The sequence below is a fragment of the Lepisosteus platostomus genome, chromosome 8 (assembly GCF_059453375.1).
Source record: "Lepisosteus platostomus isolate fLepPlt1 chromosome 8, fLepPlt1.hap1, whole genome shotgun sequence".
Taxonomy (NCBI): domain Eukaryota; kingdom Metazoa; phylum Chordata; class Actinopteri; order Semionotiformes; family Lepisosteidae; genus Lepisosteus; species Lepisosteus platostomus.
The window spans coordinates 52,431,125-52,443,821 of NC_142618.1; the positions used below are offsets into that span (position 1 = coordinate 52,431,125).

Below are 12,697 nucleotides of genomic sequence, written 5' to 3' on the forward strand. Positions count from 1 at the left end.
TCTTAGGCAAATTTTATTTTGCTGAAACTGGGATAATCCTGGGTGTACTGTGGATACAGTACAGTAAAAGCACTTTAACTTGAAGTGTCTTTGCCCATATTTCTAATTTTATTGAATCTGAAATCCTAATTTATTTCATTTTTATAGTCCTCCGATTTGGAATGGCCAGATGTGGTTATCAGATTGGGGTTTGCCCCTGCAGGTCTCTGGGGAGGTGAGGACCAGACAGCCCCTTCACTGAAACACGCGCCTGTCAGGTCCCACTGTCTTTTTTCCACAGCGCGCGTCCTAGTGTACCTACAGACATGTTAACATTCATTAAAGGAAGGCCGCTTCCCTCCCTGTCGGTTCAGCGAACTCGCGGGTGGATGTGTGGTAGGCCGATATCGCCCTGGGCATCTCAAGCCCGGCCAGGCCCAGTAGCACTGAGGTCATTTTGTGTCGCTGCTTGAGAAAATCCCACCCACAGCTGGTTAACGATCCAGCCCAGATCTGAACTTGGAAAAAGCTTAAAAAATCTTTGTAACAAGGAAATCCCAGTTAGAACCCCTACAGTCCGGCATGGTTGAGGGATTCCCCTTAGGTTCTAGTTGCACCTCTTGGGGGGTGGAGGGAAAAAAGCAAACAAGGCCCTGTAACAAGAGCGAGAGACCTGCGCGCAAATTTGTTTCTCCATGTTCTTTTTTTTTTAGCATGAGCTACAGCCATGACTTTCTATGAGGTTCTGTCTGCTGTGATTTATGCAGGAGTAAATAATGGTAACAGCCATCGCTGTCATGAGTCTGCATTTCTGCCTTCTGTTGCTCAGCTTGTCCTCGAACCTCTTGGGGCGGGGGAAAAAATGCTGATTTTCATTTAATGATCATTTAACCTTTCCCTAGTTTAGGCTATTCATATTAAAATTATAGATTAAATATACATTCTCATTTGCCTGTGCTGCTGAAATTAGTTGTTGATTTTTGAGGAGTTCATGTTATTGTTATTCATGTTATGCGTTTGGGATCCCTATGAAATCGTCCTAAATCCGTGTTCCTTCCCGATGAAAGCACATGTTGGGTTAGAACACCGTAGAACTCATACTATTCTATGGTTCCCCTTATTTTGTGAACAACAGTTGTTTAGAAAATCTCATTCATTTCTGCCCGTGAATCCCTTTCATATTGTAGTAATATATAAAAGCTTTTTAAAATCATGCAGAAAGGTACAGCATAATCATTGCCTCCTTTTGACAGTTCTCCAGGGTTTTCTGCCACAGCAGTTAGAATCAAATCAAAAACCGCAGAAGCACATAGCTAATAAAATGGCACCCTGCTGTCCGCATGTGGAAATGAGTGACATTAAATAAAGATGCAAGCAAGCAGAATTGACAGCAAAAGCTTTGTGAAAAGAATGGCAGCCTGGTGTTTGAAAAGAAGCTTTGGCACCTTCTAGTTCTTCCAAATTCGAGGGCGGGACTGATGTCTCGCATCTAATGACTCAGGCTCTGAATTGTTATATTCATCCAGACAATGCAAGCAAAGGTCCAGCCACGTAGACTAGATCTGACTTAGTCAGTCTCCGAGTATCAGTGTTCAGTGGCTGAGATGGGAGAAAATGTGTGTCAACAATATCGCTGTCACCCACGCAAAGCTTGCTTGTATGGCAAAGTGGAAAACCTATCTCAAATCCTAAATGTAGTTTTGCAACAAACATTTAAGTGAAAGCATGTAGAAAATGGTTTAATCGAATTTCAGTTTTTCTCTTTAGTTTTTTATGCTTATTGTAACTTGTCGTACCCTTAGAAGTCTTCACTTGGGGCATTCAGATTTTGAATAAAATATAAACACACTTTATTCAACTTTAATATCATTTTGCAATTTCTCACAATGGGTCTCCTTAGGATGGGCCACTGTGCCAACGTGCCACCCTACACTACGAGTAACTTTGATGGAAACGATAAAAGAGAAAAGTTATTTACATATTTGAAAAACCCACGAAAGTGTTGTGATCCATTATGTTGTGACTCTTTTTTTTAAATACATGCAAAATGGAGAAGTCCAGGAGCATATCCAAAAGGAGAATAGCTGCACTGCATTTTTTTTAATCTCTTTTAAAGGGTAAAGCTAAGAGGCTACAGTATTTTTTGCATTCCAGTGATCCTAGATAACGGTTCACTCCCTTATACGGTACATGCCTTATTCCACAAAACAAAATAGGAAGGTGTGTTTTGGAAACAGTCTTCACTGCAGTAATCCTTCATTGCAATAATGCAAAAAGTAAAGGTGTAAAACATTCCTATTGTTCCATAATGGTACTGTATAAAGGCTTTCTAATGCTGTGCCTTTTTCAGTTGTACTAATTAAGTCTATAGGTCTGTCTCCGATTTGCTCTGAATGATTCTTCTGTAAAAGGAACAGAATCCCATCTTGCAGCTCTCGGTTGTCTTTGGACGCTGGCCATTTAGAGAAGGAGGTTGCACTTCTTTCGAAGGTGAATCCTTAGGAACATCAGAATGCTCGTGAAGTGGCAATGTGCAGACATGCAGTACCGCTTTGGATTATGCAATATCCACAGTCCAGATTGAATTTCTGTGGAACTCGCTTTCTGTTTCCAAAAGTACATGTCGAACTCCTCCCTGCAGCGGACTGTAACTCCCGACTGCTGCTTTGTGATTTGACAAGCAGTTACCCCATGCTTGGCAACATGGCTGGTTGAAATACCCTCATCATGTTACAGCAGAAAACAACGATTGCTTTTAGCTCGTAGCTGGCAGGGGCTGGCAGCCACATCCGACATGTTGTTTTGGTCTGTGGTTGCCTTCATTCAAAGTGATTTCGGCGGCAATTTATAACCTTCATCAGTACATATTCCCTCCGATTGTGAAGCTCAGTCCTGGCTTTGCAGTAAATGACTGGTATCACATTCATAGACATGCATGAAAAAACAGCTCTCAGTATTATGTTGTGACCACTGGGAAGCACAAAAGTCTGGTGCTGTGTTTCTCTTGGGAAACAAAGTAATTTTATGGCGGTTTTCTGTCTTCTTTTCTTGTTTTTATCAATTAAGCATATCTGCAAGCTCCCAGCTAATAAAGTTCATCTTTGGGATTACAAATACTGCACTTAAATGTAACATAAAATAATGATAGACACATTTAGGAAGTAGTCTGCCTTTGTTGTTAGGATGGTTAGGGATCAGGTTAGACAATAATAATCATAATAATAATAATCATAATAATCATTATTATTATTGTTGTAATGTAATGGTAATGCATGCATTTGGATGGCAAACTTGTAAATTGACAGGAAACATACAGCACAGATAAGTGCTAAAGACGTAGTGTAGTGGAGTACCACAGGGATATATGTTAGATCTATAGATCCTCCTTTTCTTCTTAAAATGCTGCTAAGGTCACGGATAAAAGGGAAGAGGAGGACTATTAAAGAAAATTCTAAAAACCTTAGACACAATTCAAGAGACTGTAATGTTTTTCAAAGTACAGTAGGTAATGTTCTTGTTTTGTTATATTTGTCTTACCTGTAGTAAATTCTGGGATAGGTGCCTTGAGTTGTCTATAAACGGGGGGAAAAAAAGCACTGACACTGTGGACTTCAGTGGTACTTGGATGGAAAAACACACGCTTCCTGAAAAAATACATCATTGCCAAATCCAAACTAACCATATGTTAAGATAAACAATTTTATAAAGTAATTCCATTTGAATTGAAAGAGTATTTGAGTAGGTTTCCAAACAGACCTATGATCTTGTGTGATGGGCAGGTGGACATATGTTACACAGTCTCTTTTGGAAGTTCATTACAGTTACAGTAGGTAAATAAGTCCACAAGTATTTGGAAATTATTTATCCCTTTCAAAAGCCATAGGTTTAATAGTAGTGCCTATCCAACTACAGTCGACATTCAAAGACCTGACCTCTGCTTTAAACCTATTTTGTAACTGGTAGAAGTTAAAATGTAAATGTTTTGGTTATGAGGGCAACTCATAATTATAAAAGGATCCACCGATCTGTGAACTGCTGAATGAAGAATGAAGACAGGCCACACAGATGTTCCACATGAAGAATGTCAGGAAAGTGCAAAGCAGGCACTTGGCAGGTGACTATTAATGTACTGTAGACAAGTGCAGAGTGTAACATGGAGCTTCTAGACTAGTCAATCCCACCCCTTGTCCTGGGAGACCCCTCTGTCTGCTGGTTTGTGTTCCAGTTGTTGCCTTCACTACAGGACTATGGATCTCAGGTTTCTATTTCAGATGCCCCTTTCCGAATTGCTTTCAGCTCTTGAAGGGTTTAACGGGAATGTTAATTCGAACCACCCCTGTCCCATTCCTGGGTTTCAGCACTGCCGTCATTTGAGGGGCATTAGCTGAGGAGTAACTAATTGGAACTTGGTGGAAGGAAACGAAACACTGATGACGGGAGAATTTGATACCTTGCTGTGTCTGTTCATCAGAAATTGCCTGTTGAGAGATGGGGATGTTTAAGAAACAGGTTGTGGGGGTTTTACCCAGTTCCGCATGCAAACTATTTTAGAAAAAAAACAACTTGGAGGTATAGTATTGTGAGGGTGGCTCTGTGGCTCAGGATCTGCGCCTGTGGCTGGAAGGTTGCTGGTTCAAATTCCGCAGCCGGCAGAGGAATCCTTCTCCGTTGGGTCCCTGAGCAAGACCCTGAACCCTAACTGCTCCAGGGGCGCCGTACAATGGCTGACCCTGTGCTCTGATCCCATGCTCTCTCCCTATCTGTGTGTCTGTGTGTCTCATGGAGAGCAAGATGGGGTCTGCAAAAAGATAATTCCTAATGCAAGAAATTGTAAAGGGTTAATAAAGTGATGTTGTTGTTATTATTATTATTATTATTATTATTATTATTATTATTATTATTAGATCAGTGAAAGGCATCAGTTATCACCACTGATTACCAGCTTAGCTGGAGCAAAGTCACTCAACACCAGACTTGGTAACCAGTGTTTAGCTTTTAAACCCAAAGATATTATGTTAAAAAACGTATAATACATCAGGCCTCAATGTAAGCCCTCATGTAGAATATTAAATACTGTTTTGGTGAATGTGTTTCACAAAAAACATATAGCTGCTCTGGAATCCAGAGAAAAGCAAGGAGACTCAATACAAGTATTGAAAATCCTCAAAAGACATAACTAAATGGAATTATTCAACAGTTGCATTAAGGAGAGGACACAAGATGAAATGATGTGGTACGCATACACATATGGGAAAGTGCATTGCAATATTAGAACGAGAGACTCCGTTTTACATAACGGTTTGTATGGGGTCTGGAACATGTTAATCAGCCATGATGGGAAAAAAATTGGTATTATGATTGTCATGAAATGGCTGGGGAGACTCTAGGTCAATTATTCAATAGCAGCCAACTAAACAAGCTGGATAGGCCAAATGGTCTCTCCTTGTTTTAGAGCTTATGTTCATGCTTGATTTATGTGTATTTTCTATAGTTTTATTTTGACTGTTCCTTGGTGCATTCCCTTTAAATCTCTGGTACAGTTTGGACTCAATTCCAACAGCATCAGAAAATGTATAATTATACCACAAGGGTTAAAGCGTTTTAAGACTTATGATATGCATATTGCCTTACTGCTTCTGTCTTTTTAATTTAAATTTGACCTTCGGGCATGTACTGCAAAAATCCATTTGTAATTTTGAAAAGAACAGAGAACGGTAGTACTAATTTTTAAATGTAACTTCTTGAAGCAGCTTTTGGACATGCTGTACTCGCCTGAGGTATTCATGCCCTTGATGAACTGTAGCAAAAAATGTAGTAAGAAAAGTACAAGTGTGTATCAAATGTTGATTTTTTTCCCCCAACATTTATTAATTAAAAAAGTGAAAGATTATATTAATCATATCACTTAATAATTATGTATTTTCTAAATGCCTTGTTCCGATTTATTCATACCTTCTAATTATATTGAAAATTAATGATGTAAATGTAATCCTTTAATGTTTCGTAGTCACTCCCTATAATTATCTCAGAAGAAGTGGCAAAGCAAGAAGGAACATACAGTAGATGTACAAAGGGCACGCTTTCTAGAATCCTGGATTATTCTGCTTGTTGCTGTGAAACGTTTGATACAGAGAACATTCATTCTCTGTTATGATGCATCAAAAGGAAGTCTTCTCCTCAAGGGCGAGTCACTTGAGTTGTCCTCAAACTTTGAGATGTGTTTTATTAAATAAATAGTGCTAGATAAAAAAAAATAGTAGGGTGGCAGTGGTTAGTATTAATGCCTTGCAAGCACTGGGGCCATCGGTTCACTTTCTGGGTTGCTTCATGGAGTTTGTATATTCTTCCCAAGTTTGCGTGGTTTTTCTCCAGGTGCTCCGGTTTCCTCCCACAGTCCGAAGACGTGGTACTGGTAGGCTACCTGGCTTCTTGGGGAAAATTGGCCCTGGTGTGAGTGTGTCCATCTGTCTGTGTGTGCCCTATAGTGGACTGGTGTCCTGTCCAGGGTGTATCCTGCTTTGCGCCCGTTGCTAGCCAGGATAGGCTCCATCTCCCCTGCTTCCCTGAATTGGATGAAGTGGTTAGATGATGGATGACTGGATGGAAATAAATAGTGCTAGCTACAGCAATGGTGTCATCTTTCTGGCAGTCATCATTTAAGGTATCGTCCTCGCCTCACAGCACTTAGCCGTATGAGCTGGAACCTGACAGAAATTCAGTCGAGAAGATGGGGTTCTTTCATTTTAAGATGTGAGATTATTTGTGTTTTTAAAGGTAAAAGTTTAAGACGAACAAATTGACTCATCCAGGCGGTCATGTTGTGATCCATTTTGGAGTTTAATCACTACTAAGGAGAACAACAGGAGGACATATCTACTTATTACGGCTTTCTATCACCACTGGATCACTGTGATGATGGCTGTTTCATGTTTAAGGTAGCCTAATAAAATAATACAGCACCCCAATAAAATCTTTTCCCATGGAGATCAGTGTTGGTCTTGGTTGCGGTCCAGAGCCGCGTTTTGCTCAGTCGGTCTTCTTACAGGTAGTACTAACCTAATTCGAAGTAGCAACGTACTGTACCTTTTGTTTGTGGGAAAAAAAAATCTATTCTAAGAAAAACCAGAAACTGCAAATCCCACGCGTTGTGCAGGTACTAAACACAGTGATCTTTCCCGCTGTGTCTGGGAAAGTGTCAGCCCGCATCTGAAGAGTTAATGCAACAGGTTGCGGCTTCCCTGTAATCGGATCTCTGGCACGTTGCCTATCAGCTGAGAGCCAGGAGTGTAATATGTGGAAGCATCAAGCGGAGCTCAACAGAAACGCACTGACCCAAGAGCTGGGCTGCTGTTTAACCTTCAGTCCTACCGGGAGAAACTCGCCCAGCCTTTACCAGCAGCCCCCACCTCCCCACTCTGTCCCCATGTGTCGCAGCAGTGCAGTCAGTCTTCAGGCAAACCGGGAGATGAGTTTCCCCAGTCAGCCGGGCTTTCTTTCTGTGTAGCTCTATGGAGCCACCAAGGGGACCTGGAGTATTTCTGGACTGATAGAGCACACAGCAGTAAGTCCACTTTCTTATCACCTCAGAGCGTTCCCAAGTTTTTCTTAGTCTGCTTTTTTTGAGACATTTGGCATAGTAACAGAAAACCATGTAAATTTTATGCATTCAATACATTTACTGAGATATCTTCTCTTTTGCGTGTGTTCATTATTAGTTAACAATGCAGAGAAAATCGTGATGCCCTACACACCTGATTTGAATTACTTCACTAGGTTCCTTATATAACCTGGACAAGGGACACTCACAGACACATGGGTGTTTGAGAAATTGAGCCAGCTTCATCCCTGCACAGTGTTTATCATCATGCTTGAGTAAGCTTGCGGTAGTTATTTTTAATATTTTATTTAACAAATGCTTTAAAGAAGCTCAAGTAGCACAGGTGCAACAGAATTTCATTTGGAGGATTGTTTACTTGGTAACATTACTCATTTAGAGCTGGAAATAGTACAGTACAGTATGTCAGAAATAAAAGCTTTTCTAGTTAATTTGTAGGGTTTTTTTTTTGCTTTAACTGTTTATAGCCCCCATTTTGCTTGTGTAATAACCACAGGATTGTACCCTTTCAGAACTTGAGTCTTGAGTGATTCTTGAATTATGAGAATGCTGCAGGAGGAGATGTCTCAACAGGATTAACAGGCATTAAGCACTGTAATCAATACTGTTAATGCTGCAGCATCCTGCTCCAAGTGCATGATTTCATTATCACTGTTCAGAAACAAATGCTCATGTGATCATTGGGTAGTTTTGAACTGCTTTTGGCTACATGGCTGTTTTGCCCCTGCGAGCTGAAACCTTAGAAGAAATGTGCTGTACAGTATACAAGTTTCTGAGGCAATTTAGCAAAAGTTGCACCACTGCAAGAGTTGTACACAAGTGTTTCCATATGGCTGTTAAAATGTGCCAGTACAAAGACTTTTTTTGGCTGGTCCACAAATCCACAAGAGAGCTTACTTTTCCTTAAACAGGGTTACATTTCGCATATTCACATTTGTTTAGTCCCATCTTGCCATTTCAGTGCTTCTGCCAGTCTGTGCTTCATTGACCACTACTGACCTTTTCCGAAGATGCATGGTTATAATTTTAAAGACGTTAGTGGTCCTTTTCTTACAGCATGAAGTCAAAGCTTGACTGAATACAAAAATGCACAAATGGCACAAAACTGTTTAATACTTAACTTAAAAGATTGTTTTGAAGGTCCTGCCAGTATTTTGACTTTCCCTGTGTGTTCTTGGAGCAAATTTAGTTTTTATTCTTGTAAAACTTTGGCTTGTGGTCAGGTAAGGTAGGGTTATCTGTGGAACAGTCTTTTATACAGAATTTATGCCAAAATTAGACAAATGCTGGATTTTTGTTTCATTTAGCTGAAGGTTTTTGGCACAATCTGGTCTTTATTTTTTGCCTGAGTGATAATTAATTTAGCTGCACATAATGTGCAGTGTTCTACTGCCCCTGTCTATGTCTAAAATGCCATGTCAGGAGCAGCCTTTGCAAGCGAATATTACTGGTACAGAAGAAATCATTTTAACTCAGAATGTGGTTTTGATATGTGGACTCGTTGATATTCTTTAACCCCCAATCTAGGGAAAAATAATAAGATCTGTATTTGGTGCACGTGGTGCCAGTGTACCCTAGCTCCACTTTGTGAAAAAATATTTTAAAAAAATGAATTAAGAAGGAGGCTAGAGAATTCCTGCGGAGCAGAGGTGGAGATTTGTGAAGCGCAGGGGATAACGTACATGTTGTGAAAGCATGCCTTGCAAAACAGTGTTTCAAGATTTATGACCAAGGTCAGGGAACGAAAGAAAGAAATGCAAGGCCAAACACCGCATAACTCACCGGGAACAGCTTGTTGTGACCATGACTGCAGCAACATTTCGATGAAATTGAGGTTGAAAGGTATGGGTGTTTTGTAATGTGCTGAACACTGCCTACAGTTTATGGTGCTCTTCTCTGAACGGAATAGTTATGAGGTCTGCTGTCCTTGGTGACAATTCGTAGAATCTTGAGGGATGCTTATCTTGATAAACCTGACTGAATTCCACAAAATTCTTATGGAGATATGCAAGTAAAAACATTGCAAGACTTAGGAGGTTTTTTGTTAAATGGTCCTTTTTCTTGACTGCTTGACCTGTGTGATTTTAAAGGCTTTAAAGACATTGAAAGAAACCGCAGTAACGGTGCATCTGGCTGAAATTCCTGGACCAGAAGCCGGTTTTGCATGACGAGTACCTCTCCTTCATGCTGATCCAAAAATAGTTCCAGAGATTTCCCTTCAGTCAGGGTTTTGTTTTCAAGGGAAATCCTTGATCATTTTTCCCCCATTTTTTAAAAGGAAAGAAATAGAACACGAAGTGGCAAAATATAAAACGTGATTTGCCCAATATGATACTGCTTTATCAAAACCTTTTCAGTGGGTTGTTTTGTGGTAACATGAAATTGTCTTGAACAGTTAGCATAGGAAATGGAACAGCAGCAGTTTTACTAGTGTACAGCCTCATCTTGTCAGATCTCCCATATTAAGCCTGGCTGGTCCAGGTCAGAATTGTGATGGGAGGAAAAACAGGTGGCTGCTGTAAATGGTGCTGGTGATCCAGAAGATGGTACTTTTCCCTCTGGATCAAAGTAAAAAAAAAAACATTGTGCCACAGGAGATTGTAAGAAGCTCCATCCTTTGGATGAGAGTTAAACCAAGGTCTTGAGATCTTACGTGATGATTGAAGATTTGAAACAGTAGGATCCAGTAAATGTCAGGGATGCAAGCCAAGAATGAAGCTTCTTCTTAATGCAAATGGTGAAACATTTTCTCACTTGAATTACTGAGCTGCTGTGTAGTGGAAGTGTTGGCAGATAGTGGCTGCTGCATGTTACCCACATCAGTGGTGGATGAATTGGATCCCCTCCTACATGGGAAGCACTTTGAAATCCTATGGAATGGCGGTGCTTTAGAAGTTAAGGAGTTACTAATTAAGCAATTGAGGCTAAACGTAAAATGATTTTCCTTTGGTCAGATTGAGATGTTTATTTCAATGCACCAATACAGTATGTACAGTATGTGGATAAAACTGTGAGACGTAAAACCGAGGTCCTGACTCTCTGTGGTCATTAAAAATCCCAGGGCATTTCTCAAAAAGAGTAGGGGTGTAACCCCGGCGTCCTGGCCAAATTTCCCAATGCCCTTTACCAGTCTTGGCCTCGTAATAATCTCCATGTATGAAATGGCTTCATCACTCTTCTCTCCTCCCCGCCGATAGCTGGTGTGTGGTGAGTGTACTGGCGCACTATGGCTGCCGTCGCATCATCCAGGTGGGGCTGCACATTGGTGGTGGTGGAGGGGATCCCCATTACCTGTAAAGCGCTTTGAGTGGAGTGCCCAGAAAAACACTATAAAAGTGTAAGCAATTATTATTTACTAAGAGCTAAGATTGATTGAGAAAAGCAAAGCTATCCATCATCCTCCCATCTTTCTCTACAGGCATATCATGTCTGGAGCCACAACATTTTCTCTTGCAACTTTTTATGTTTGAAAGTGAGCCGTTATCTTTCAGATGTCTGAAGACGTGGGTTACATTGGGCACAAATATGATTTAGCAGATGGCTCTGCCTTAATTCTCTTTGTGCTTTGCAGGGCACTCATTAACACTCAATTTGCAGTTTTCTTGATGGAAGTAAAAAAAAAATCAAAATGCATTGCATGTAAATTATCGTACTTAAAGCAGGAGAAATATCCGGAAGCACCATTTTTAATGGTGTTCTGATGCTGAATGTTTCAAACAGCTGCAGTTGGGTTTATTAACTTATTCAACTAGAACATTAAGGTGTTCTAATAGCAAATTAATCAGCTGGTAATAAGTCTTCGAAACACTCACTAAAGAGCTTTTTAAGAGGGAGGGCTTTTAAATAGAACTTCCTTCTACAGACTCTTTTTGCACAAGCCTTGTCCTGTGTCCCTCTTTAAGTTTTGTGGAATTTCAGATGGGTAGGATGTGTAGGTCATTGTGATATTGGCTGTCAAGCTGGACAGTATGTCTGTTAGAGGTCTGCCATTTACCTCTGGAAATCCCTTACATATCATGGACTGCTGTTTGCTTCAACTGCAACGTGAACTGGAGAGATGACTTGTAGGACAGCAGCATGATGGAGTGTTTTATGTGAAGCATTCAAGCCAGATTAAGAAAAGCCTTTGTCTATTCTTAAATACAAATGACTGAATAGGGCCTTAATCTGTGAATTCCCTTCTGCAAGAAGGCACTGAGAAGACATATTTACCGCAGCAAACCTTTGGACAGTGCATTCATTTGCTTGAATGAATGCTGAGTTTTATAGAGGAATGCCTTTTGTTACTGCTGTACATCTGTGAAAAGAAGCATTAAATACAAAAATACTGTTGTTTTTTTTCCAGGACTTGAGCTCATTTGCAATGCCTTTCTTGGATGGGGATTCGGAGAGCACGGAGAAGGATGGGACGCGTAAGGTAAGTTGGGGCATAGTTTTTTCCAGTTCTGGTCTGGAGGAAAGAATCCCATCAGCTACTGTGCTTTTGAAGACGTCTTCTGGTTTTCTTCTGAAAAGCTGAAGTGAAACTCATTATTCATCTTCCTTTTGGAACTGTTAGTGTGAACTGCCCATCTGCCAGAGATGATTAAAAACATGTCAGTGTGCATTTGGCTTGTATGTGTTGTTAAAGGGAAATGACGAAGGATCTATTTTAAAGTTGGGAAGGTATACGCTAAATTGGTAAAACTAAAAAAAAAAATAAAGCCTGCAATAACAAAATGACAAACTATTTTAGCGGAAGTGAAAATAATCTCCAATTAATTCTTTAGTTGATTAATTAGCTTGATTCATCTCTTAATCTCATCAGAACAGTCCTATTAAACACTTATAAAATATATGCTTTTATAAAACAGTACAGTGCATAGGAAAGTTTTGTACTTTACTTCTGAAGTCTTTTTTGGACATACATCTGCCTTCTCTGTTATAGGATAGATTTATGTTGGACATGGACAGGGTGGTTATATTGCACATGGTTTCTTAGTCTGTTTTTTCTCTCTCCTCACCAGGTTATATCATCATAATTATTATACCACAGATACTCCCAATACCCATTAAATAAGGTGGTGTGCTATCCAAATAGTTGTCCTGATGTGTTCCAAAGGT

General features: G+C 40.1%; 1 protein-coding gene across 5 annotated transcripts in view; it reads left to right on the forward strand.

The window, feature by feature from the left end:
- LOC148657509 (5'-AMP-activated protein kinase subunit gamma-2-like) overlaps nucleotides 1–12,697 on the forward strand; it is a 128,861-nt gene that overhangs the window by 13,989 nt on the left and 102,175 nt on the right. For 4 of the 5 annotated variants that reach the window (XR_015940987.1, XM_088643900.1, XM_088643897.1 and 1 more), the window contains exon 2: nucleotides 11,940–12,011. Coding sequence is in view for 4 of the 5 variants with exons in the window: in XM_088643900.1 (XP_088500026.1) it covers nucleotides 11,940–12,011 (72 nt within the window). In the remaining variant the exon portion in view is untranslated. Of the gene's footprint in view, nucleotides 1–7,297; nucleotides 7,541–11,939; nucleotides 12,012–12,697 lie in introns of those variants that run through there. The other variant, XM_088643901.1, reaches the window with a different exon arrangement.